We start from the raw sequence: 27,552 nt of genomic DNA on the forward strand, positions 1-27,552 counted from the left end.
CACCTAAAAAAACTCACGTTCTTCTTCCCCAACACTGAAGTTTTAGAAAATTTCTCAGGGTATAACGGTAAAATCCAAAGTAAAAAACTTAAGAGAGAACTAAAAATGCTATTCAAAGTACAGTAATTCATTCTAACAACATTAAAAATATGCAAGAAACTGCACTTAAAATTTGTAGCACAGGAAAATATATGTATATTCCCAGCCCATGATCTGCCTATCATCAGACTTTCACATCTCAATATTATAGCTGTCCCTTATCCTGGCATCGAAATTGCAAAATTAAATATGAGAATGAAAATGAATGATGCAAAGCCAGGAATAATAGGAAGACTCAAATTAAATTAGAATCTTTACAAGAATTCTTATTGAAATGCAGTATCAGAGAAATTGTGAATACTTCCTAAATGCACTGGAATAAAGTTCAAATACAATAATTATTCCAATAACTATTTCCAGTAGCATATCATACTGAAGACACACATTTTTAAATCTTGGTGTTTATTTGTCAGATGGAGTGAACAGTAACTCCAAGGTGCTAAGATTTAGTGCAATCAAAATCAACATTAAGTTATGAGTAACAAATATCTCAAATAGTCATAAGTTGTATTAAGAAACTAGAGTAGCTACAGGGTCCCTGTACTGACAAAAGGTACACCTACAACAGTGAAAAGATTCAGATTAAAAACCATACATATATGCAAGAATTACATACTGTACAGAGGTCTTTGTACTGTAATTTCTGAAACTTGGTGTCTGTGTTTCCTGCACACAGCTCCACATATCCAAGGACTACTTGAAACACGGTGTTGTGAATGGCTTGGGTGAAGTGCATATGTAACTGGTCCATTGCTGTCTGAAAGAAATGAAGAAACATAAAATCAAATAGTAAAATTCAATTTGTCATATGCCATCATCTCTTAGCCATCATCTTTTAACATACATGTTTTTCAGTACTGAACACTTGTAAGCATGTCCTCCAGTCTCTCAAAAATACCTAACACAGATCTTGGTAATATTACAATATGGTCACATAAAAGAGTTCAGGTATTGCAAGTAAAATCAGTTTCCTCTGCTATCTTCCCTCTGTAATTTAGGGGTTTTTTTGCACTCTCACTAGTAAATATTAATAATCTATAGCTAATTCCAGAATTTGCTCACTCATTTATTTACCCTCCCAATCACTGATAATGTGTCAAAAATAAATTACTTGAGATTCATACTCTTTCTCTCAGTGGAAACACTGCTAAATAAATAAAAAATATTTCCTTTGCAATCATTAAAATTATAAGCACAATTACAAAGTCTTCATCCACTTTCCAGAGTGAAAAATTCAAAGTACAATTAAGCATTAGAGAAAGGCATGCACATCATATAAATAAATTTCCTATAACACTCCTCTTTTTGGTAGAAAAAAAAAAAAGACATCTGTTTAAAAAAAAAAGACTACCTTTTCCAGGAAAAAGTTACATGTACTAACAGTTATATAATGACTATGTATCATATTCATTTTGCCATAATCATGCCTGAGTTTCAGGTCAGAATGTTTCCCAAGTGTCCCTGTTGTTAATAAATTGCATATAATATTATTCAATTTCAGAAACTGAATTTTCTCACCATTTTCACATACATATACTCAGCAGATTTGAAAGTGTTCAGTTTCACTACGTACGTCCTATTTGACATTTTTAGCTACTGACAAGAGCTGAGAACTCAATCACTCCATAAGAAATGAAGAAGCAATTCTACTTAAATCCCATTGAAAACAGACCATCTTCTATAGCTAGTCCTAACTTGAATTAGTCGAAGAAAACAGAATGACAAATTAAATAACGCAAAGCATTGAAAATACCGAAGGATCTTGACATTTTGTTTACTGAGAAAAGGTAAATATGGGAGAGATTTGAATAACAATGCAATTGAATTATTTTCAGGGCAAGTTTAAAATACATACTTTACTAGTAATAAAAAAATGTCAAAACCAAGTTACTCTATAATGGAACAAAGCAAGCAAAACCATGCAGTAAAAAAATATCATTTTCATTTTGTCAGAAACTTCATTCCTCTCCAACAAATATCTGTGTTTCTCAACATGTCATGCACTTGACATGCAGTGAATGCATTGTATCTATTTTTATTCAGTAAATAAGAAATTCAATTCAGTGCACTAAAAAAATGAAAAAGTCTAATTAATCTTCTTCCCTGATTTTAAGATTGCAATCTTTAGACATTCCAATAGTTCTGCACATTAACTAAGTATGGGAAGATAAATCCATTTCTATCCCCTATTGCAGAGCTACACTGTTATTACAGTCAAGCCAGGAAAGAAAGAACCCAACTTTGCTAGAAAGGTTCTAATTATAAAGAAGCAAAACACATGAACAAAAATTTAAGAAAAACCCAAGAAAGGCAATCTTGTATTAGATATGCTCCTGAAATCTGGAAAGAGTGTTAAAAAACCCAAGCATAATAAAAAATTATTGGGGCTCTTGTCCTGCCTTCATCAGGGGACAGGTGCTTTGACTTCATCTTTAGCAACTAAAGCTTTCTGGGGGAATCTCTTCCCTAAGTAAATCAATCCCTGTTACACTGCCACCACCACGTGCAGCCTGTATTATGAGCACTGATCACTGACAAAACATACCTCCAAGACTTTCATGTCTCCTCATCCCCTTTACTTCACAAGACCTTGGTATTAGCTCCCATACTTCATACCTTCTGAAGGAAACTGGTTAATTACTTCTCAGAGAAACAAACCAGTATAAAGACTCATGGCAGTGCACCAAACAGAAGAGAACTCCATCCCATGTGAGAACTTAGGTCTACCCTTATATACACAGAAAATGCTCTAGGCACACACATATATAACCTTCAGGACATGTCCACAGTATGTGTTTGACACGCCATGGGATGTATTTCACTGGAAACCAATCCATCTCCTCACATGTTACATTCCCATTATTTTAACAGTACAATATAAAATGGAAATACTCAAGGCAGAGGTTGTGCACAACCAAAAACAGACGTAGCTATAAAAAATAGTATTCATATGGCCAAACAGAATGAATAGTGTGAACAGCAGTATAAACAGAGCTGAAATATGCAACAGTTACAGTCATAACATGTCAAAAAATCTACAGGTTGCAGTAACACACAGCTTACCTTTAGCAAGTACTGTTAATTACATGAGCATTATAAAAACCTGTGTGTGTGTGTGTATATATATATATTTGGCAAGATCCATTAGTGTGCTGGTTTTGGATAGCATAGAGTTAATTTTCTTTACAGTAGCTGGCACAGAGCATGGGGCTGTGTTTTCAAGTTCTGCTGGAAACAGTTGATAATTCAGAGATGTTTTAGACATTGCTGAGAAGGGCTTACACAGGATCACTTTTGTGCTTCTCACCCCAATCCTCCAGAATGGGCTGGGGGTGCACAAGGAGTGGGGAGGAGACACAGCCAGGACACCTGACCCCAACTGACCAAAAGGATATTCCATAATATATGGTGTCATGCTTAGTAATAAAAGCTGGGGCAGGAAGACAGAATGGGGGATGTTTGGAGTGATGAAGTTTGTCTTCACAAGTCACTGCTACACATGATGGAGTCCTGCTGTCCTGGGGATGACTGAGCACCTGCCTGCCCCCTGACTTTGCCATCACACCAAGGAGGAGGAAGCAAGCAGCTGTGTGGGGCTTAGCTGCCACCTGGGATTAAACCAGAACAATTAGGAAAAGAAATTTCCATCACAATACTCAAAGCTTCATGCTGTGATGTGACTATTCTTTGTGACTTCTGTAGAAGTTAAGTACTAACCTGTGTTTTTCCAAGCAGCCTGTAAGCCTGTTGAACCTTTGTATAATGATTGATATCAAAATTCTTGCATATTTTGGAAAGTGCTACATCCAATTGTTCCTATAGAAATGAAAGAAAAAATGTGTTAAACACTAAATAAAAACAGGCCAAGTAATACATAATCTCAACAACAGCAAGTGAGAAAGATGTTTATTTAACTAGTGTGATAATTATGGTTGTAAAGTAACCGAGACTGCATGTGACTGGACTGTTCTGAGGTGTTTAAGTGTTACTTCTTGCAGTGTAAGTGCTTCAGTGTCAGCCAAAGAATTCCACCACTCCCAAGAACAAGCAATAACACTGAAGTCAAATTCAGAGTGATGTTTACCTAGAGAAGGCCAGGAACCTCAATACGTGAGAGCAGGGATTTCTAAATTGGTTTACTTCTACCTCTAAGAAAAACCCAGATCTGGGGGTTTCAGCTCAATTCAATTATAGACTTCTTAACCCTCTGACCGCATCTCTTAAATGGAACTAACACTATCTGAATTAAAAGTTCATTGGCAAGACAGTCATTTATAGAATACGACATCAGCGCAAGAATCAGTAAATACTGAGAGAGTCAAAAAAGAAAGTACACAACACGAATATGGGTTCTGCCAGCAGAGCTGTGTCTGAGCATACTGAGTAGCTCTGATACAAATGAAGTTCACCTATCACGTAACCTAAGTGGAAAAAAAACTTCAATAGGATCATGTATTTAATGACTAATAAAGCTTTCAAGAATTTGATTGGGTAGCTTAATAATATAATTCTCATGTAGACACCATAATATAGTCAGATACACAACCTAACTCTAGTTCTTTTCAATCAACAATGAAAAAAATAAAAACAGCATGGATCAATAACATAACATACACAGTTAACAAATATTTTCTTTCCTTGCTAGATACTAAAACCATTTCACTTATTATTTAATGATCTTGCAATACAGTCTTGCTTTTAAAAATAGAAACCACAGTAGATGAGTGTTTAGTCTGTTATGTACTTAAGCCACTGGAAAATTTTAATGAATTACATCATTAATCACAAAATATTTTTGATGTAAATCCCAGAGATTTGGTGGGAGTTGCTCATTGTACTTTCTTCCCTAAACCAAATGGTAAAAGAACAACTAGCCTAAAGATTCATAACTTCTCTAAAACACTAGTCAGCAACTTGAATTTCAGAAATATACTGATTTTTTTAAAAAAATTCCTTCTGTTGTTTCTTGCAGAACAGCTGTACAAAGAGAAAAACTGGGATATCAAACTGCCCATGAATAGAGCTCTTAAACAGAGAACATTTATCTTTTTTATTGAATTTTTCAATAGTTCTTTCCACTATTACTACCTTGCATTTTATTTGTAACATAGTATAAAAGTAAAATCTATATTAAAATCTAAATTAAAAAAATACAAAAAAAAGAAAGAGGAATGGACTTAAGTAGAGGCACTAAACTATGGAAAATACTTATTACTGAAATCCTAACTAGCAGAATATTATTCTATATTAATTAGACCGTGTATTTCTCAGCAGTACTCCATGGACCCCAGGATGATTTATATTTCTTCCATATGCAGAGGCATAAGTCCAGTAGAAAATAAGATACTTTGACAGAAAGAAAGATGTTTCTATAAATTCAAAAATAGTAAATAAAAATCCTGAATGTGCTTATTTAGGTAGCTGTGAACTGCTTTCACCAACCAATATGGCACATTTTATCCTATTTTGCTAAGACCAGAATTTGCTCTTCAAAGCTGTTACTAGAAGGAAGATGTGTGTCTCCTTTTAAGCAACATCAGTATTTGCTCACAAGGAGAAAATGAGTGCTCATTCTTACAGAGCCTGTTTTAGAGAGGGAAGAAAACTGTCATTCCATCAGCTCTTTTGAACCAGACATGCTCTGAATAACGCACTATCAAAGGAACTAAAAAGGAGCTTTGCATAAAAGCTGAAGTACAAAGACGTAATCGAAGGAAATTGACAAAGTTTTAATTTTACAGGGAATTAAATAACAAAGTATGATAAAACATGTACTAGTCTCACTTTCTGAAGAGCATGTAATAACAGGTATAGACAGCTGCTCAAGCAGCTAATTCAGGTTCCTGCTAAACATTACATGCATCACATACACATTACACATACCTACATTGCTCCACTTCTTACAAAAAGCTTGACAAGTTCCAGCTCAAAATTACTTAGCAGTGGAGTTCAAAGAATTCCCTTTTCCCCCACCAATTTCCAGGAAGACACTTAACATTTTATTTTCCTTTGCTTTTGTGATATTGTCTACCAACTAAAACCAGCTGTAGTCTCATCCTTCACAGCTATTCAAGTCTTATTTCCTACAGCTTAGCACTAGTCCTATCCAGCAGTTTCCAGTTTGCTGACCTCTGCATTTTCCTGTGAAACTGTGATCTCTTGTATAGCTTATCCAAACCTACTGGCTTGCTATAAATTTATTTCCACAACTCTTTAGAAGTTCAATACTTCAAGTATTATGTGACTTTTTTAATTCGACTGCTCTACCACTTACAGCGAGCACAACTAATGAACTGGGTCATAATACAATAACATATTACAGAGCATTTAGGTTGATTATAGCACTGAAGTCTATATGAACAGCAATGGCTACAGCATACAAAGAGAGTATTTGAAAGAAATGTACACATTCTGTAATTACTAACAACATTTTACCAGAAATCTCTAGCACTTAGAGACTAAATCCTAGGACGTACCTAGAGATTAAATATTAACATATACTTAATAACAGTATATTAATTCTTACCTCTATTTGTTCCAGGGTGTCTTGCAGTTTTGAATTTAACTCACTATTAATGAATGAAAAAAATGTTTAGAATACAATTACTGCTAATATAAACATTTCAGACCATTTCTTATTTCTAAAAACCCTGCTACTGAGCCACAACATAGTAGTTCATCATAAACCATTTAGCTGCTGTTGCTGTGTCAGACTGGCACCATCACATCACTGCTGTGTGGAAAGTCACATTATTCTAGGTTTGTAATGCAACAGTGTTAAGAGGGTCTAAATAAGATTCTGTCCTGCTAGGATTTAACCAAGCATTCAAAGACATTCCCAACCCCCAAGAAACTTGCTATAAATGTTTTTGTATGGCACTGTGGTCTACAGCAGAATATACCCAGAAGGGTCAGGGCTGTCAAGTCTTAGCAAACTACAGTAATTTTTTAATTTGTTGCTCAGGAACCACTTAAAGAAATGCTATTGGAAAAAGAGAATTTAAGCTTTCTCAGAAAAATATTCAAAGTTGGTATAACAAATTAACAAAAATAGTTACCATAAGAGAAACTACTTAGGAAAAAGAAAGGTAGCACTGCACGGCTTTAAAACTTTCAGAAGAGCAGCAATCAAAAAAAAAAAAAGACCACTATGGTTTTGTTTTGAAGGGTCAAAGCAACAAAGAAATAGGCACAATATTCTCTTCTAGCACAGAAAGAACAGTTTTCATTAAATAATCACCACATCTGATTTTAGACAACTTTCTTCTGAGCTATGAATCTTCTTGTTAGGGGCCAACATTAATTATCAAGACAGATTCTAGCATCTCTGCTTAATTCCCTATGCTTAAATGGTAACACCCATCACCCTCTTTTTTGTTTCCATTAGATAAATTTGGTACAACACCCACCAAAGAAAAGTTTAAGTAGAAAAAAAGGCATCAAAAAGCCCAATAAAAACCATTAAACACTAAAAAGAGTAGCCAGTATTTCTTTATTGTTTCTCTACATGCAATGAACCTTCAAACAGAACGACCTCCACAGCAATGTTACTACATCTCCTGCTGGAGTTTATGAGCATTCCCTGCTATTTCTTTTTTTTTTTTTTAAAGCAATGAAAACATTAAGTCTTTCTAAGTTAAGAACTGCAGGTATTAGGATTTGTTTTGATTCTGAGATTCTGAAAGCAATTTCTTCATGTCAGCATGAAACTCTGCACTTCCTAATTTCATTGACAAGAATCAGGGTAAGTTATCCTGCAGAAGCCATCTTACTATAGACAAATAAATTCCAGAATAAAAACTTCTCATTAAAAACTCAGCTCAGGTATCTCTAGGTGAAAGGCTGGAGCACAGCTGTAATTCACTTTTACATTGAAACTTAACCTGCCAACATATTACAACAGCTACACAACAATCATATAGTCTAAACATTGATTATGTGCTGTTATGACTGTGAAGAATGGTTAGTTGTTGTAGAGGAAGGTGGGATACTACAGAGGATACTTACACTTTTGTAACTGCCACAATTTTAATTTTCTAAGCTAAAAATTACTTTTCAATTAAACTTTCTTTAGAGAATGAGAATCAATGATCACTATTTTATACTATTTACAAATAAAATCATACAGAAAATGACATCTGCATAATGTCACCCTACCTTATACAACTGTAGTGTTTGAAAGTGCTGGCAGCTTTCTGGCATTCCAAGCACAGCTGAATAGCTCCTGGATAATCCTCTTCCTTAGGATAAAATACAATTGACAGCTCATCTGAAGCAACAGTGCAATACCCATTTTTGCTTGCATGCTTATGTATAAACATTAAAAATAAAATACTTTGCCTCTCCACTTTGTCTATACAGTAAAGAGTGAGGGTCTACTGCAGCATTTAATGTGCAAGTAGTTTAGAGTTAGCAACATCTGAAAACACACTGGGTAATACATTACCTTATGCTAACAACTTTCTGTATTGTTTCCTTATCCATACATAAAAAATACATCACAAAGCTTTTATTACAGAACAACTAACATCTTCCCAGTAATCCATTCATGAACATGGAAAGAGGTTAGTTCAGGCACTGACAGGCTGTTCCCACAGTTCATAAAACACAAAAGGAGACAAGGAAGACATTCCCAACATTATGCCCAAATAAACACTATTTAAAATTGACATACCCAGCTCATTAGAAATTAACTTAAAGACAACAGAGTCACGAAGGCCTCAGGAAACAAATAACACACTATGGATGCATTATCCTAATATATAAGAGAATATCCAACATGTAGACATCTCAATCAGGAAGTATTATGAGGATGTCGGGACAAAACAAAAATACACAAAAATGTAAAACCCAAGAATGCTACCAACAAGACATGGGCATTGCCTCAGATATACCTATTATTTTTGTGTTCTATTAGACATGAGACCAGAAAGAATCTTGGAATAAGAGAAATCCTCTTTAATAGCTAAGAGCTTCTGGTTTTTGTCATAATTACATCTGTTCTATTATATGCTTTGGAGAGCTCAAATGCAAAGCTGTTACTGGAAGTTTGGTCATTGATTGAAGAGTAAAAACGCAAGGGTAATTCATATTCAGCTATTATCATAGAGGAGTTTCTGAAATGAAATTGGTTTTAACAGCAATGTTCTAATGCAGATCGAATTTTATTAAAAAAAACAAAAAAAAACCCAAACACATTATGCATTAGATGAAAACAGAACAGTACACAGGTTTAAAACAACTGCTGTATTTATAACTCTTAGTCTCTCTCCACTGGAAACCTGGTACTTGCTCCATTAAGTCTAACAGTGCTCAAATCAGAAAGCCTGCTTGTGTAAGATATAATATTAATATATTCCAGATGTTGCTCAGCTCTGTAAGCTACTGTAGCTTCATTCCAGGTCTTTTTTTAATTTGGAATCCTTTCAAAATGCTCTTCTGTGAGTGGCTACTAATAGTTCTCATGCATATTCCAACCTACTACCTTCTTGGAATACAGAAAATAAATGGGCCAGTAGTTCAGATAACTTACTGGGAGCAGACACTTTGCACAGCTCCAAAACTGCACTCTGCCAAAAACAGCAGTTCCAGCCCTTAAAAATCACTGACCAATTTTTATAATTGGACATTATCATCTGTGTGTGAATGCAACACCCACGCCCCCTCAGGACAACAACTGCCAGTAGATAGTGAAGAGTTTATTTCCTGTGCAGCAAAATACTGAACAGAAATTAAAAGCTAATCATTGTACAGGGCTTACTGAGCAGAAAGCATTTATGTCACCTGAAAATGAGTGCAGTTTTGCTTGGTAAAGAGTGAGAAAGTTTGCTGACACATGGTGACTTACTCAAGATGGAATTAAATTCCCAGAATCCTCGAAGTTAAAACTATGAAGATTCGATTTCCAAATTTAATTACTGGGTATTGTCATCATGACATTCCATCCAGTTTAGCTGTAAATACTTGGCAAACTTGCAAGTCAAAATTGTTACACGACATGTACTATAGCTGCCAATAAAATCCTGAGGCTTTCCTTCATATAATTCAACACCTAAAGATAAGATCTTAGTTTGCTCTGTGCAGAACTGATGCCTAGAGCATTTTTAGGCAGTATACATAACAGCATTAGAATTTTTAGTGTCATGGCCTGCATGCTGCAATGATTTCTACAATGGAATTAAAAAGCCAACCCAATGAATAACGACAGAAGGCTACTACATTTACAAATAAAATACCAAGCAGGGACCCATCCATAAATTTGTACATATATATCTATATCTATACATATTTATATCAATAGAAATTCATTATCCAGACCCAGCATATCAACAATCAGCTAAATCTCATCTTTTTTTCTCTTCCCCCCCCAGATATCAGGCTAAAGAAAAGAGGTATAAATTGAGAGCAGGGATAAGGGAAGACCCCACAGCATTTTTACTGAATTAACTCAAGCTTCAGTGCCCAGATCTAAAGGCGGGAAGGAGTTTTTGATACTCTCCCCTGACAGATGGGTTATCTAATTTGATACGAAGTTTTTCTCAATTTAAAATAAGAATAAAAACATAATTTCATCCCATGCACACACCCTGTTTGCAAGAGAAAAGGAAGGGACAAAATTAAGATGAGTGGGAAATGTAGACTTAGAATAGCTTCAAATCATACCAGTCTGGTAGGGACTTACCTCCAACATCTCACTCAAACGTACATCAGTTCTTTGCTAAAAAAAGTGAAAAAAATTCCAGTCATTACTACAGAGAAATGAAGAAAAATATTTATCACTGAACAAAAACTACTGTACATACCAGTGTTTTTATTGTTCTCAGAGACTTCAGCAGTCCAATAAGCAACTGTCGTTTCCTCTGATTTGCAAGGAGCCCCAAACTGGTTTGTGTGAAGCCTTCCTTTGCTATATTCAGGTGTCTGCAAGATAAAAATTAACATAATCTGCAGCACTTCATAATACAAAACTTACTTCTAATCAATTCTAATAAGTCCAACAAAATACATGGTAGAAAATGAGATTTTCAGCATTGATAGGGAAACTCAGAAAATGAGATTGTACCAACATACTAAGAAGGTACATCCTCCCTTCCACACTTGTCTGTGGATCAGTGGTACAGCTCTAAAGCTTCCTGTTTCAAGGAGAACTCCCAACCACAGAAATGAGAGCTGCAAGACAGCTGTTTCAGTATCTACAACTAATACTGCTTCAAACAGGATTCAGCACATAAACAGGAAATATCATCAGCTAAAAAACTTCCTGAGTTTATAGATTTTCTGTTAAATACTTCCCCACTCTCAATCTCTGCAGTTCCTTAAGCAAGATACCTTCTTCCATCTGTGCAGATAACCGCTGCTAACTGAAGGCCATTCTGCAATGATGTAACACGTTCAAGTTCCTACAGAGAGACAACAGAGACAACAAGGTTAAACAAATATACAAGTCACACACCAATGAAGACTACTGATTAATAGATTTCTCTTGAGATGTTATAATGACTTTGTAGTTACTTTATATATTATTTGTTTCATCATTTTATATACACTAAGCACTGCAATTTAACATTAATATAAACTATACTTTGAAATACAATTCTCTTTTGAAGATAAGATAGCTGAAATCCGTTTTCATTACAGTGGGACCCTCTACATTTATATATTGCACATTTAGCCTACGAATTTCTATACCATTACAACAGAATGATCAAGGCTTCAGGGATAGAAGCACAGAGCTTAATTTGCATTTAAATGCCAGAGAGCAGCAAAACAAAAAAAGACGAAAAACAAATTATGTTTCACACAGCGCTTTCTTGTTCAGAAGCACTTGTGTTCCACCAATTTAATAGATGTCATATCATAATGAATGTTAATTGTATCCTGTTGACTTGCAACTGAAAATTCTTCAGCAGAGGTGACCTGAATTTGGCTTGATTTTGACTCAGTGAAGTACCTAGCATAATCTCAACTCCTGGAAAAAAAAATAAATGTTTTAATATAACTATTAGGATTTCTTTTGTTAGAACAGCTCTGCAGAAAAGTGAATTCTTTCCCCAGGCTACAGAAAAAGAGATTAGATCTTTATTTATTTTTATTTTTTAATTCTGGCTCTTTATTTCAAAACATATCAAGTGCTTTCCATGAGAAGGGAGATTTTCACTTTGAAAACTAATCTAATTCTAATAGCATGACAAGCAAAAATGAGTTCAAAGTTCAGCTCAGTTTTAGATCAGCTCATGGTCAGTCTCCAAAATCATTAAACTGCATCTTCCACCAGAACCTGTTCCTTTATGTTAGCAGTGTTGCTTTTGTATAAATGACAGCCTAGTTGCTGATATGCAAAATATCTTAAGAAACCAAATTCAAAGATTACTTTCCTCAATACCTACTTCTCTCTAAAGACATACTTTTAAAATACCAGAGCTATTCAAAAAGCCACTGTTTCCTTGTTCGTGGGGAAACACATACAATAAGGAGCAACTCCACTGCAGACTTGCCTCTTGCACAGACTCTGTAAAATCTCTCCTTTGAACATGACTGGATGGAGAGGAATGGGGAGAGAGTGCAGTCTAAATATTCCCAAAGAAGAAGTCTTCTGCCCAGCATTTAGGGCTAAAAACAGTTTTTCTCTCTCAAAAATCAGTCTTTCACCCACTGGTTGTTCCTAAAGCATGTCTTTCTTCCAAGAACAGAAAACCGTAAATCCCTTATCCTGTGTCTGTGCTATGCCCCTTGTGGCCACAGGCATGCCTGTTAAACCAGTACTTCGTACTAGGCATGGGCATCAAACCATGATATCCCTAAACTACACTATGCACAGTGAAAATGTGTGCAGGAGACATGTTCAATTGCATTTTTGATTCTTGTAATGATCTGTTACTGTAGTTGAACACTGAACTGGAGCTGCCATTACAAGTTCAGCACAGCAGAAGGTTCTTTTCATGAATCACTGGGTAAGTCAGACCTATAATGCCCACCAAAAATGTCCAATAAATCTACTGAAAAGAATACCTGTGCAGGCCTGTGCCCATAAGTAACACTGAAGGATTACTGACTTAATCAGGCACAAATGCACTTAGGAAAAGTTTTAAAAATACTTTTACTGGCACAATGGATCTTTAACTGTCCCTTTAGGACATCTGAAAGCACTTATTGGTATAAAACAGGTGCACATCACTAAGATATCTGAAATAAGAACATTAACATTACATGGCAAAATGCAAGAACATTTGCTGCAGTTCCATTATGCAGTGAGAGGTTTTCTAAGTGAAGCTGCTGGATTTAGAAAAAGCAGTACTCGCTCAAGACTATCAATTTCAAAGCCACACAACAGTGAAATAATATCAGAAGATTTTTGTACTATACAGTTACCCTTTCTCCCCCTTCTACACTATCTTGTGAAGACTCAACCACTGTAGCACTTACCAGCCTCCTTCTGCAACAGCTTACCACCTCGCCCCTTTAACTAAAACAACTTTACTGTTACAACCTTTTTCTTCCACCTCCTATTGCAGGGGGTGACACAAGCAATGGTCACTTCTCCCCCCTCCATTGTTCTTTAAACAGCAGCACTCCTTTCACCAGGCAATGATACCAGAAGACAGATGACAACCACACTAAGGCTGGATGTACTGGCCTAAGAACAAGGGAACAAAAGAGGACGTTGCATCCTCTGGATAAGAGGAAAATAATTGCAGCTCCATGACATCGACCACAGATTAACAGCCAGGAAGCCATGCCTGTTCTTCCATACTCTCTCCAGCTTCTTGCCCAAAATAAGAATTGTCATAATCATCAGTATAACAGTGGTGATGTAAGGTGCTGTACACAAACAGAAGTATTCACCACAGGATCATTCTCAGACTAATTTAATAACAATCACCACTTTCACTTTGCAGAATTGTTTGGACAATACTCCCGGGCACGTGGTGAGACTTTTGGGGACGGTTCTGTGCAGGGACAGGAGCTGGACTTAATGATCCTAGTGGGTCCCTTCCAACACAACAAATTCAGTGACTCTGTGATTCTCAAAACTGCCATAGATTAGTGGCAGTTAAGTGATCTTAAGAAAGATCACTACTGCTTTCTCTTATGGAATAAGATGCGACACCACTAGTAAACAGGGGCACTAAAGCAGCTCCTGTTCCAAGACCATAATAGGGATTAGCCAAGCCTGTGAATCCATGAATTCTGAATTCTTCAGAAAGCCTTGTAAAATGACCATATGCCAAAACCTTTATCATCTTAATGACTTTTTTCAACTCAATATATGCGTTGGTTTTCACTATAGAAACTGAGCTTCAGCATACAAAAATAGCAGGTTCAAAACAGACACTAGCACCCCTACTACAAATTACTATAATGACAACTGCAGCATGATAGCAGCACAGAATTGAGGAGTTTATTCTTGAAAAGTAAGTGCTAGTTGTCTTACCTCAACATATGCAGGCTGTTTCTCAAGGATTAAATCTGCAACTTTCTTAGATACCTTAAAAAGAAGAACACTCCATGTGATACATAGCAATCTCAATTAAGTAGGTCATGCCCATACTGAAGTTCTACAAATTTGTGATTCTCTTCCATTAAGTTCTGCATTTTTCAAATTTATTAATAAATATTCCACAGCAACATATAAAAAAAATTGTAAAAGTTACTACCAGCTTTCCTTAGAAATAAGGTAAGAGAAATTTTCACAATTCCATCTAGCGATTAGTGGGCATTTTCAGACTACTTACTTAGCTCTCTGTTTGTTAAAGAATGTGCTAGAAAAGCAAATAGAAATAATTTGGGACACTTTGAGTGTTTACATTTTGCTCATGCTATTGCTAGAGTACAAATTTAAATCAGCCATATAACATGGTGTGCTAGCTTGGGCTGTGTATTCAATTTTCTCCAAAGTACCTGGTATGGAGCTGTTTTAGACTTGGGCTGAAACCAGTCTTGATAACACAGAGGTGATTCAGTTGAGCAGTGCCTGCAGAGAATCAAGGCCTTTTCTACTCCTCAAACCACCTCACCAGCAAGTGGGCCAGGGTGCACAAACCCTCGAGCTAAGGTTTGAGATAGCTAGGACAGCTGATCCCAACTGACCCATGGGATACCCCAAACACATGGTGTCATGATCAGCATACACAGCTGTGGGGAGAAGAAAGGAAAGGATGCTCAGAGTGAAGAGTTTCTCTTCACAAATAACTGCTACACATGATGGAGCCCAGCTCTCCTGGAGAAAGCTAATGAGCTGTCTGCCCATGAAAAGCAGTGAATTAACTCCTTGTTTTGCTTCACTTGCTTTTGCTTTACCTATTTTTCAGCTATTTCTTCTGCATTATCTACCTTTATCTCAATCCATGAGCTTTTTCACTTTTACTCCTCCCATTCTTCTCCCTACCCCACTGGTGGAGGAGTGAGGAGAATGCATGATACACCATTGCCATCTAGAGTTAAACCACAACACCTGTAACATAAGGACACCTACCTTTGAGACTGATATTGCATTAAATTAAAACTATGTCAAAATGAATATGCACCCTCTGCACATTATACCCTTTCCTTAGAACACAGAATATGTACATTTTAACATTTTCTCCACTGCTCTGAGTATAATTCTAAGTAGAATGCTCCTGAGAGCTACTGTCTCTACTGAATTTAAAAATTGGGTATTGCTACCTTAATCAACCTCTTGTCTACAAATGCAGAAACTTAAAAAGAAATCCAACAGTAATAGTCGTATAAATTCCAGCTTGAGAATAGTACATTCAGTTTTGGTTTTCATCAGGGACTGAAAATATTCAAGAAATTGTTTCAAACATGACAGAGAAATTATTGGTATTGCTCTATATTCTTTTGTGGGAACAATACTCCCAGAAATGGAAATAAAATAAAACTGACTATGACAGCTAGCCCACAATGCACTACTGGCAAAGAGAAACAAAGAGGCTTTTGTAAACTTGACTGTTTGGGCAAACATAGCACAAAGTTGAGCACTTCAATCAGCATTCCTGTAACAAACTTACATTGGCCCCACCAGCTTAATTCCCATCCTCTGGAAGTGCACATGCACATAAATGGTCTTTGAAGTATTCCAATGTCATCAGGGGCAATGCGGATAAGGGGAATATACCTAGCTATGCTTTCCTCCTTCCATATCAAAAGCAGGCCAGAACCACAAAGCAATTTTAAAACTTTTCAGCTGTTCTTAACATTTTAGTTGATCCATAACTAATAAAGCTTTCCTCTGCAGGACAGCAAAAGAACCACTCCAGAGTGAGGTGAGGTCAAGATAAGATATTATTAAGCCAAATGCTACACAACCCTACGTGACCCTGGGGCTCTTAATAAATTTTGTACACTCTGCAGTCTATGCACTGTGAAATTTTCACCTTTTTGCAACATATTCTTCAATCTAGTCCTGTACCTGTAAAAAACTTCAGGACATGGACATACCTGCTAGTCATTCAATGCTCTAGTATAAACATAACAGTTTTATTCTTCACTGTTCAGCAATGTTCAAGCAGTACAGATGAATGAAAGCTATATTTTTTTTCAGTTTTTACACTCTTTTTGTTTTGCAAGTCCTCAGTTACCCTTGACTAATAACAATCTCAACATTGACATGTAGCTGCCACAGGCACTTTTTTTTTTTCCTCTTCCTCAGAACTTAGTGATACTATTTTTCTTTCTGAGGTTCCAAGCTGCTCTCGCAGATATTTTTTCAGATAAGCATCATTATCCCCCGTTACTTCATTTACTTCCAAACTGTCACACCCCTTTTGGCACCTTCCATACAATTGTGCTGTGCCCATTCCAAAGTCTTGGAATCCTGAATTGCAACTGCTAGCAGTGAATGTGACCATGGTCATCAGTGCCTTCCAACAACATTTGCTGAAGGAATAATTTTCTCTTTCTAATCACACCGGTAAAAAATACTTCATTTCCTGAAGAAAAAACAACATAGCTAAGGATATTATACTAATTAAAATGAAGTCTAGCAAACATACAACTAAAAACCCTTTCTAATCCAAATTGTCTATATCAAGACGATTACAAATTAAAGCTGTTATGATACATACATTAAAAAATGTTTGAGCAAGTTGGGATCCTTCCAGTGGAATGGAAAACTAATGAGCAAACTACAGAAAACAAACAGATGACCAAGATCAGCTGTGCAAAAGCAGATAGTAAGTCAGTGAGAAGTGGAAGATCAGAGCTCTAGTACCTGTAATTCACACTCATTTAAGTGTTTTGCATTAGAGAAATTTAGAAGTTGCTATTATCTCCAAACTACTATCGTAAATTCCTCTGCCAGCTGTAGGTACAGAAGTGAAAAAGGCAGTATTTAGTTTTTTGCAAAAGCAGAAATACTGTGTGAATGTCAACAGGTTTCTTGAATCCTCTAACTAATAATTTATTCACAATTAAAATATTTTTAGGACTAAACTAACAACATACAACATTCTGCAGTTTTGTCTTCCACAAAAGACACCTTTAAGGCAGACAGCTCTCTGAATGACCCATCACAAGATAAATGGATAATAACCAAGACACAAGAAGAAAACATGCAACAGTCTCTCACACTCTACCTGAAAATATGACTTAAGGACATGAACTACAGCAATACAGAAATAAGAAATTTTAGCACCTTGGCACACGCCCAAGGAGGAAATAATTCCTTCCTATACCAGAAACACATTTTGATGAGACTGAGAAAGTAACAAGCAAGGACTGATCCTGACTAGGGGGGATGGTGAGGGAAGAACTGGGCACATGTTTCTTGTCAAAAGTTTTGGCTTTGAGAATTTTTACTTGTTTGTATTCTAAAAGAAAGACACATCTGGCCATATTTACTGGAAGCCTTGTGCTCAGTTCTCTCCCCTATTTTTCATTAGCAGCATGCACTTTCCAGTTCAAATGTTTCAGCAGCAGCCATGCCCTGAAACTACTCCCTCGGCTGCAGCCAGCTCCCATCCTGAGAGCAAAACATGGCCAAGACACTGATAACACATATTAGGATTGTGAAGCATATCTCAGTGAAGATGTCTCAGTCTTGAGAGCACTTCCTTGCAAAACAAGGTCACCACTAGATGTCCTCTTAAAATATAAAAAACCCACCACCACTACCACCACACAAAATAATTACTATCTCTCACTCACTTCCAACTTCTTTCCTTATAAATCTTGGTGAGAAACATGGAATATTCATTTCCTCAACTTCTCACTAATATTTCACAAAACTTCATAGGTATATTATAGAGAAAGCAGTCTAAGGCAGAAGGCACTTGCTTTATGTATTGTTAACAATGCAAAATTCTCCTATATATTGCATTTATTTGAAGACATGAATTAGGATTATTACTTCTATTTTACTTGCAGATACTCTCCAAATGCCAAAGTTAATAGATTTGTTTCCTGTACTATGTTATTCATCTTAAAAGAGTAATGGAACAACAATTAATAGAAAATTTAAGTCTGCAATGTAACAAGTACCTTTCAAATACTGCAACTCTTATTTCTCTTCATTCCTCACAGTTAGCACTCATTACATTTCATTTGGCTTATTATATAAGAACTCTGTATCAGTGTTCACTAAAAAACACGTGTGAACAATTAGCATTTTGGCAAATGAAAAGCAAGAGAAAATAGCATCTTCAAGGAGAGAGTTTTTAAACCATTTTATGTTTTACATTACCAGAAATCCCTCAGAGATACTACTCCACTATTCAGCACTGTGTTGAACATTACAAGATAAATATTCAAAAAGTCAAGTTTCTAAAGAAATAGTTAGCACATTTGCTCTTTGTTACAATACTTAACACTAAGATTACTTCCATGATTTCATATGAGTATATGATTTAGTGATGATTTTCCACTATGAAGGCACACAACATGATATAAAAAAAAAAAAAAACTTAGTATCTAATGGGTTAAGAAATCAAATCTTTTTCAGTTACACTTCTTGCTAGACTTACAGATAAGACAACAAACTGTGTAAGGGGTACAGAGGAAAATACTTACAGCAGCTTGCTGTTGTTTTAGTTTGTCTCTGTACTCTTCCAGTTCTTGAAGACTAAGTACTGGAGGAAGCCTCTGCATTTAAGTAATAAATTAAAATCAGTGAGAAATTAAAGACTGTTAAGTCAGACATAGTATTAGCTAGGCAGTTTCATTAAAGAAACACAGCTTCTGTAATCTAATTTTCAGAATTAATCTATTTTTTCAAATGATAAATACTGAAATCAATTAGTGTTAAGATATATAACATATGATCATAATTGCCTCATATAATTACTCAAAGTTACTTTATGTCATATATGTATACACACAACCATCCAATCACAGAAATTGTCTCAGTTTGCTAAAAATACACACAAATATAGAATATATTTGTTTCCTCAGCTATCTTAACATTTTTATTATAGTTTAAATTATGAAATGCCTGTCAGTACATTCCACCACATTAAAAGAAGAGACTATACACTATATATATGCACCAATCCTCAAAGGTAGAAGCTCTGCACAACTGCAAGATGACATAGGGAAATAGAGTACTGTATTAATGCAAGATCTATGAAACAAAAACAGCTTATTGAAACAAGCAAAGTTCTGGTCTTTACTTTTTGTTATGTTTCTATTTTTTCTTCTAAGATGACAGCTTACCTCTAACTCATATTTCACAATATCAAAGGAATCATTGGAAAAATAAACTTCTTCAATGCTGTTAATTATTTCCTGTTGTGCCTGAGGATCGGTTGGTTCTTCATGTAGTTCTCTGAGCTCCTCCTGCACAAAACCAAAAAAGAATTTCCATAATGTAGTAACACATCCTAGGAAGAACAATGTTTTAACAAACAAACATCTTTCAGAAGCCACTTCCAACATTACCACGAGAAGCAATGGTAAAATACAGAAAGATCAGTACACTGTGGCTTGTACTTCCTGTTAGGGGGAGAAAGACATTTAAAACTTTTCAAAAAACATTAAGTGTAGATTTCAACATTGCAGCCCACTTAGACACTTCTTCATCAGTGTATTCATTTATGGCACCAAGTATATGTTGAGTCCAGTTTTTTCCTCCTTCACTTCAGAAATTCTCATAATAAACTAAACATAAACTGGCAGACTATTTTCAGAAGGAGAAAAAAATTGCACAAAACAAGACAAATAAAACCTGAATTTTTAAAAACAGAAGAACCCTCTTAACAAATGACAGGTAGACAGTGCCACTACAAATGCATAACTTTTAAGCTCAGCCCTCACATTCACTGAAATAAAAGTTATGCAATTAAACAGCTGATTTATACAATAAAACCAGAACAGTTCTGCCTTCTTTGCGCAAGACTAACAGCTGCCAGATTTTAGCACAGTGGTCTAAGCAGAGATGTACTGTCAGCTTTCTGAAAGTTACTATATTCCAGAGATAAGCAACCTCCTCCTTGTTGTCATAATCTCTTCTAGAAGGTGTCCCTGAAAACCCAGATGATTCTGATGGTTGAAGCAAACCAAGGACTCAGCCTGAACCTCCTCATCCTCTGCTGCATTGGATACTGCAACCAATACTGGCCCTCTCCTGGATGTAATTCCCTCAAAAATAATGAATCCTTTATCAGAAACTCAAAAGGGAGAAGTGTTAGAATATTCTTTCATCAAAAATAAATATAAAAATTATCAAATTGCTTGATAATGAAATTAAACTCTAGAGAAGCAATCCAGCAGACTGAAGAGTCCCATAATGACCCTAAGCCTCCCAGCAGTGCTGACTCGTTCCAGTGGGGCAAGGTGCTGCTATTTTCATCACAAAGAGCTCCAAGGTTTATTTCACCAGCTAGCAGTATCCCATTTTAAATTAAATGACTGAACAACCACTAATCTGCTTATTTTGCACATCAGCTGAGATAAGGTCAATGTGTAGACGTTCCGAGGCAAAGTGACACAATACACAGCAAGGTGCTGTTTCCAGACACAGTAAGAGACAGCCAAGAGCGGGCTGTTTGGAACAGCATGAGAGGAACCGCTGCTCCTCTGAAATACTTCTCACAAGAAAAAATGAGAGGGAAAAAAGTAAAATAAGAAAAAGGTGGGGCGCTGGAAAAGTAAAAAGCAATGACTCTGCTTCAGAGAAAAACAGGTTTTATGCGTATCTCGCGTCCCCGAGTGGCCACCAGCGCGGCCGCAGGAAGGCCCCAGGCGCCGCCACCGGTGGTGCTCGGGCGCCCCCGCTGGGCCGCGGGCCAGGCCGCAGCCGGGAGCTCCGAGCCGCGATGGGGCAGCGGGGAGCGGGAGAAAAACCATCGAGGAGGCCGCGGGGAACCGGGAAAAGCCCTCCAGCAGCCGCCTTCTCCCGCCCCGAGAGCCCCCAGGCGCCTCCGATCTCCGTCTGAAACGCCAGATGCAGTCACTGCCACCAGGGCAGGAGACCGCCGCGACCCAGGCCCAGCGAGAGAAGGGATATGGTCTGCACCGACACACCGAGAGAAACAAGGAAGTAATATAGTTATATGGTTATATATCTGTAATGGTAGCTTTATCACGTACACCCCACTGTAAATCAGTTTCACATCTTACAGTACATTGAGTTCTAGCTATATGAAACTAAAATTAAAAATTACCCAAGACAAGACAAGGGTTCCATTGAACCACTGCAAATGGAATAACTGAATTTATCATCCCATATTTGCCTACAAGTTCCTGCGTGACTGTTTCCCAAAAGAAGAAAGATTAAAAACTAACCAAAGAAGAAATGCTTTAGGATCATTTCAAATTCTGGATTACTGATATCTTGTCACGTTGGTGAAAAAATATCTTAATGCCATAGGTCAGTGGTGATTTACATCTCCTAAAGAAGCATTAAGAAAGCCATTATGGACACATAGTCTAGATTTGATGTTGGAGTACTTAAGAAAATTGCTAAGAAACCATTTTATCCTGACTCAGATTACTCATCTGAGTGTTTTCTTGCCAAAACACTACTAAGTAAAATATTTATTAAATGAGAAGGTTTTTCTTTACACTGTTCGTTTTTTCTAGAAAAGCAGTCTTGTTAGAACTCTCCAGCATAAATTTGAGCTCTCACATAAATTACATTACCTGACACCAGACTTTCTGCCATGATAACTTGCAGCTTTCAGCACATCACGCTCCAGTAGTCTGAAGTAACCAACAATAGTGAAGGCCATTTTATTCACTGACCACTAAAGGAGGCAACCATCGATAACTAAAGTTTATTTGCTGATACTCCATTGTCCTCATCCTTTCAATTACATACACAAAAACAATTTTACTATATAGAAATAAGCTGGTAGTTTCAGGTTCTTGGCAAGAGTACAGTTTAGCTCTGTGGACTTGGTACTCACACACTTAGTAGAAGGAAAGAGAGAAGCTGTATTAAATCCCTTAAGGTATTTTTCCACCTCAAAACCTGTCTAGCTATCGCCATATAAGTATCTTCCTTAAAAAGAAAAACAAGTCAGCATTAAAACGCATTTAACGTTTTACATTTTATGTTAGTTCAGCAATTCCAAGTGCTATTCTGAATAGAAAAACGTGTCAAAAACTGACAGCGGGAATCTCATGATAATACCTTTGCAGAGAACTTTGCCATTGCTAAACTGAATCAATTAGATATATGGGAGGTCAGGAAGAGCAGCATATTTGGCAACGTGGACCCCACAATATTCACTTCAATCCGCCTGTCGAGGTTAACACACATATTCAGCAGTAGGAACTTTCCAATCAATAATGGGCAAACATAGCCTGGTAAGATACTGCTTCACAGGCTACTCATTTTTCCTAAGTTTTATTCAGCAAGAGGCTTCTCCTCCTACCTAAAACTCGTGTCACTTGTGGTTCAAATTTTACTCTTTTTTCCCCAGTACCTCAGGATCATATTTTCATGGGAAGACAATTTATCCTGTCAGGTTACTATTAGTGCAACCTTCAGCAGAAGGCCTCTCTCATTATGCCACCTAAATAGATCAGTGAAAGACAGCATCTGGGAAGGAAAAGAAAGAAGGAAGAAGAAGGCTAACAGCTTTGCATACTCAAAGAAGCCATTGCTAAATAAAACAGTGCCAGTGCTTGCATCCACACACATCTTGCATTATTTTGTCTTTCTATTCTATGGAAATAGGAGTTTACAGTCTAGAAACCTGTGGCAATTCCTTGAAATGTGTTTCAGAAGTGTCATCTCATTGCAGACTCATCTGAAATGCAGTTCAGCAAGTTTTAGATGTCTACCCAGCTATTTCCCAGTGCGTCACACTCCCACTCTCCTTGTAAGCTATGTTGCCTGTAGCAGCAAAACCAATATTACTCTATTGAATGAAGCATTACTGGTAAGGAGTAGAAGCAAACACCTGCATTCCAGTCACTATCGCCTAAGAGACTGGGAATTGAAGACTTTGAAAAAAGTTAACTGATACTACTCAGAAAAAAAATCTGAACAGTTCCTAGCCTAATTAAAAACTGAAGTCCAGCAACAGCCTATGCACTTTTATTCAGAGATTACCAGGGGCCAAGTCTGTGCTATACTCATTTGGACACAGCCTCCCTCTGTCATGAGCCAAAAACACACCAGTGAGTACAGATCCTGCTGATCTGTATCCCTCCATTGTGAACATGGATAACACCTGTGCTAAAAGCTAATCCTAAATACCAGGATGAGGGCCACGCTCAACAGATTCAATCAGCAGGTATACTGCAATACTGCACCACTGTGAAATAAAAGTATTAAAGCATTTATGTATGTATCTGTATACATGCATGCAAGCACCATCTTTGAATTTTATCCATATACAAAGATATATTTAGAGATTATGTTTGTCTTCTAATCATATGAATACACTGAATTTGAAGGGACTTACAAGGATCAAGTCCATCTCTGGGCTCTGCACAGAACCATCCCCAAAAGTCACACCATGTGCCTGAGAGCATTGTCTAAATGCTTCTTGAACTCTGTCAGGTTTGGTGCTGTGACCACTTCTCTGGGGAGCTGTTCCAGTGCTCAACCACCCTTGGGTGAAGAACCTTTATCTAATATCTAATCTAATGTATACATTATAATATATTACACTGTATTATATTATACTGTAACAGTATATATTTCATATAACAATATAAATATATAACTATATATATATAAAAATCTATCTCTATGCATTTTATATAACAATTAATGTCTATAATATCATAAAATACAATATATAACTATATCTATAAACTTATTTTGCTTTTCATTCCTGCCCCTCCCTTCCCCAGCTAGGGAAGGCAGTAACACGGAGAAGTTTGTGGTATTCCCTATCTTTCATACAAAATGCCCAGAACCTCCTTTTGATCTTTCCCTGTTCACAATGTATAGAGAGTACTTAGTAAAAAGCTGTCACTCTACCACAACAAATAATATACTTTGAAAACAACTCTCCTGACAGAGAGAACAACAAAGCTGATCCATAGAACACAGCCACACTAGTACTTAATGCACTCCTGAAGAGCACTCAGCTATTACTGGGGAAATAGAAACCCACATTCCTATATCTATAGTAAAAAACTTTTAAAAAAATAAAAACCTCATTGTTATTTACCATGATAAGCTACAAAGTCAAATAATATTCATATATAGCATATGAGCTGATTATCATCAAAATAAACATAACCTAATTCAAAGTCAACTCACCATTAATCCAACACACTTGAATTCAAGCATGCAAAATACCTACCTCAGCTTTTTTTATGACAGAATCTGCTAAACAAAACTGTATTCAGCTTGGGAAACAACAATAACAGAACGGTTCAAAAAGAATTAATTTTCCTTGGGTAATCAGGGTATGCCAATGAAGTAAGTTATCTCAGTCCAAACAGATATTACATCCTTCTACATAAAACTTTCTCTTCTAGACATCAGAGAAGTACCAGAGAATGATGGAAGGGATCTTGAAGATCATCTAGTTCTAACTCTCCTGTTATAGAGTTATAGACACCTTTCACTAGATCAAGTTGCTCAGAGCTCCATCCAAGCTGGCCTTGAACACGGCCAGGGATGGGGCATCCACAACTTCTCTGGGCAACCTGTTTTATCCAGCCTTGCAGTTCAGATTTGGCTTCTCTACAGACTTTACCACAGACTCAAACTATTATATATTTAGTTCCTACTGAGATACTTCCCTGTGTGAAGTGAGTTGGCTGCATGAGTCTGTATTAACAAGTAAAGCAAGTTTGCTGGTGATTTACCTTCATATGATAAATACTGAAATTTTTCAAAATAGTTGCAGAACTTTTTGGACTACCAGTTACCATGAGTGAATACACTTAGGTACTCACTCAAATGTCCAAATGCCTAACAGTTTCATTGCCTAAAAATAAAAAAATTGAGGAGCACAGTCATCACTTCATCATGTTGGCCAGTCAGCAAACAGTCAGCAAAACAACTTTTAGATATCAAGACCCAAAAGAATTTTGCTGGTTTTGCCCTCAGGGGACAGAACGTCAGCATATTCTTCTTCCTGTCTTCCATATTTCCCATTTGACCTCCAAATTAGTGTGATAGTCCCTCATCTCAAAAAACATGGATGTGTACCTAGGGTTGGCTAATCAATGGCTTGTGCTTTTACCAGTAGTTCATACTGGCCCTAATTCATGATGACCCTACACCCTTTCATCCTGTATATTTATGTATAGCTTTTATGCAGCTTTTGAAGTTTGCAACAGTAACATTTGCCCTAAATCAGTCTGGAAATACCAGTTTGAATATGCAAGTGTGACAATGAAAGTGCAGCATCACATCCATTCTGTCACCAAAACAGCTTGAGACTTTCATGATTCAAGAGATAAATAAAAACAGTTATTGCTACACAGTGTATACTTACCAGACATATAACATTAAGCCATTACAGAATGGAAATGCAGCCATGATACCCTACATCTACTTTTACTGGAGAGGCAACTTGGCAAAAAGACAGTTTGAAACTTGTCGCTCAGGGAGTGGCAGGAATACGCAATTGTGAAATCTAAGCCATGGAGATGTGACAGTTTTTTCAACATTGTTGCTACTGAATACTTTTGCTCTTTGATATCAATATATTTGCCACTGTTTAACAAAGTATAATGTACCAATTCAGAGACTCTTACTTGATTTTTTAAATATACAGCAATGTTAATTTTCTGACCTGCCACAGCACAAGCAACATACTACACAGTACTTACACAGAGACAAAGAAACACTAGGAGTCTTTTGTTTGATTTTTTTAACTATTGTAAAATAGGTCATCTAAATTCAAGTCAGTAATTTAAGTACCTTATTGGTTAAAGGCAAAGACCAAATTCATAGAAAACAATAAACAACCACAGAATTCTTGTGAATCCTCCCCTCAGATCAACAGGGCATGAGTTACAGTCAATTATTGTGACAATTGTTCCCTCACACACAGATTACTCAGCATGACTTGTGAGACGACAATGAGTTGGCTTCATTTAAGTAGTGAGACCCAAAGAAATACAGCAAAAACTATTGCTGTTATAAAGATGTAACTTTTAAAGTAAAACATAAAGTCAATTATATATGCTGAAGATTAAAACTATATAATTACAAAATATACTTACAGCACCAAAACCATGAAGAAACTAAATGTTAAGACTAGAACCATACAGGCCTAGGCCATCCACACAGCATCTACTTTCCAAAGTAAAACTAAAAAAGGCATTTTTCTTTTTCCGTTTTTTGGGGTTTTTTTTAATTCACACCAGCAAGAAACCTAAATAATTAAGATCAGCATCCAGTGACAACTGAAAAATTTCAAGAAAAAAAAATTCATGCAAGTTCATTTGGAGTTGGTGAACTGATTTGTCTCAAAAATTCTGATTTGTCTCTTAATTCTCTCATTAAAACACTCTAAATGGTTTTCATCACGAAATAAAACTCTGAAAAAATAACAACAGCAAACCTGGTGTTAAGGGAAAAAAAGACAGAACAAAATGTCATTTAAGTATAAAATGAAAAACTAAAAGCAAAGGGAATGGGGAGGGGAGGGATGTTGTATCATACCTTAGTAGGAACCCGGAAGCTTTCAATAGGACTGAGGTCATTAACACTCTCCTGAGGACTTCTTAGACCCTTCAAAAGAATTTTAATAATCAGTTAAGTTTAATTCCTTTACGTAACTTACAATCAAGTCTTACTTGATGTTGAATAGATATCTATAAGTCCCTCAATACTCTGACATGTAGCTGGAAGGCTAAGACCTCATTCTAGAAACATTTAAGCAAGACCATTGGTATATAAATTATGCTTCTTAAACATCTAAGCATTTCCAGGTTTATGCTGCAATATGTATCTTTTCAGTACAGTTCACTAACATTTTCATTATAACACTCACATCCTCTTGTCAATGTCCAGATGTTATCTTAATTTTTAGAATGAGCTGTGTCCAAAAAACATAGCATACTTTGTTCCACTAACTTAATGATTTAATG

General features: G+C 36.4%; 1 protein-coding gene across 1 annotated transcript in view; it reads right to left on the minus strand.

Moving 5' to 3' along the window:
• VPS50 (VPS50 subunit of EARP/GARPII complex) overlaps nucleotides 1-27,552 on the minus strand; it is a 72,153-nt gene that overhangs the window by 41,941 nt on the left and 2,660 nt on the right. Inside the window, exons 2-12 of the mRNA XM_023920350.2 lie at nucleotides 27,125-27,193; nucleotides 19,750-19,872; nucleotides 19,108-19,179; nucleotides 14,531-14,584; nucleotides 11,428-11,498; nucleotides 10,902-11,019; nucleotides 10,781-10,816; nucleotides 8,257-8,339; nucleotides 6,626-6,668; nucleotides 3,817-3,915; nucleotides 716-856 (exon numbers count right to left, since the gene is read on the minus strand). Of these exons, the coding sequence (XP_023776118.2) occupies nucleotides 716-856; nucleotides 3,817-3,915; nucleotides 6,626-6,668; nucleotides 8,257-8,339; nucleotides 10,781-10,816; nucleotides 10,902-11,019; nucleotides 11,428-11,498; nucleotides 14,531-14,584; nucleotides 19,108-19,179; nucleotides 19,750-19,872; nucleotides 27,125-27,193 (909 nt within the window). The remainder of the gene's footprint in view (nucleotides 1-715; nucleotides 857-3,816; nucleotides 3,916-6,625; nucleotides 6,669-8,256; nucleotides 8,340-10,780; nucleotides 10,817-10,901; nucleotides 11,020-11,427; nucleotides 11,499-14,530; nucleotides 14,585-19,107; nucleotides 19,180-19,749; nucleotides 19,873-27,124; nucleotides 27,194-27,552) is intronic.

This window comes from Cyanistes caeruleus, chromosome 1, assembly GCF_971803275.1.
Source record: "Cyanistes caeruleus chromosome 1, bCyaCae1.hap1.1, whole genome shotgun sequence".
NCBI classification, from domain to species: domain Eukaryota; kingdom Metazoa; phylum Chordata; class Aves; order Passeriformes; family Paridae; genus Cyanistes; species Cyanistes caeruleus.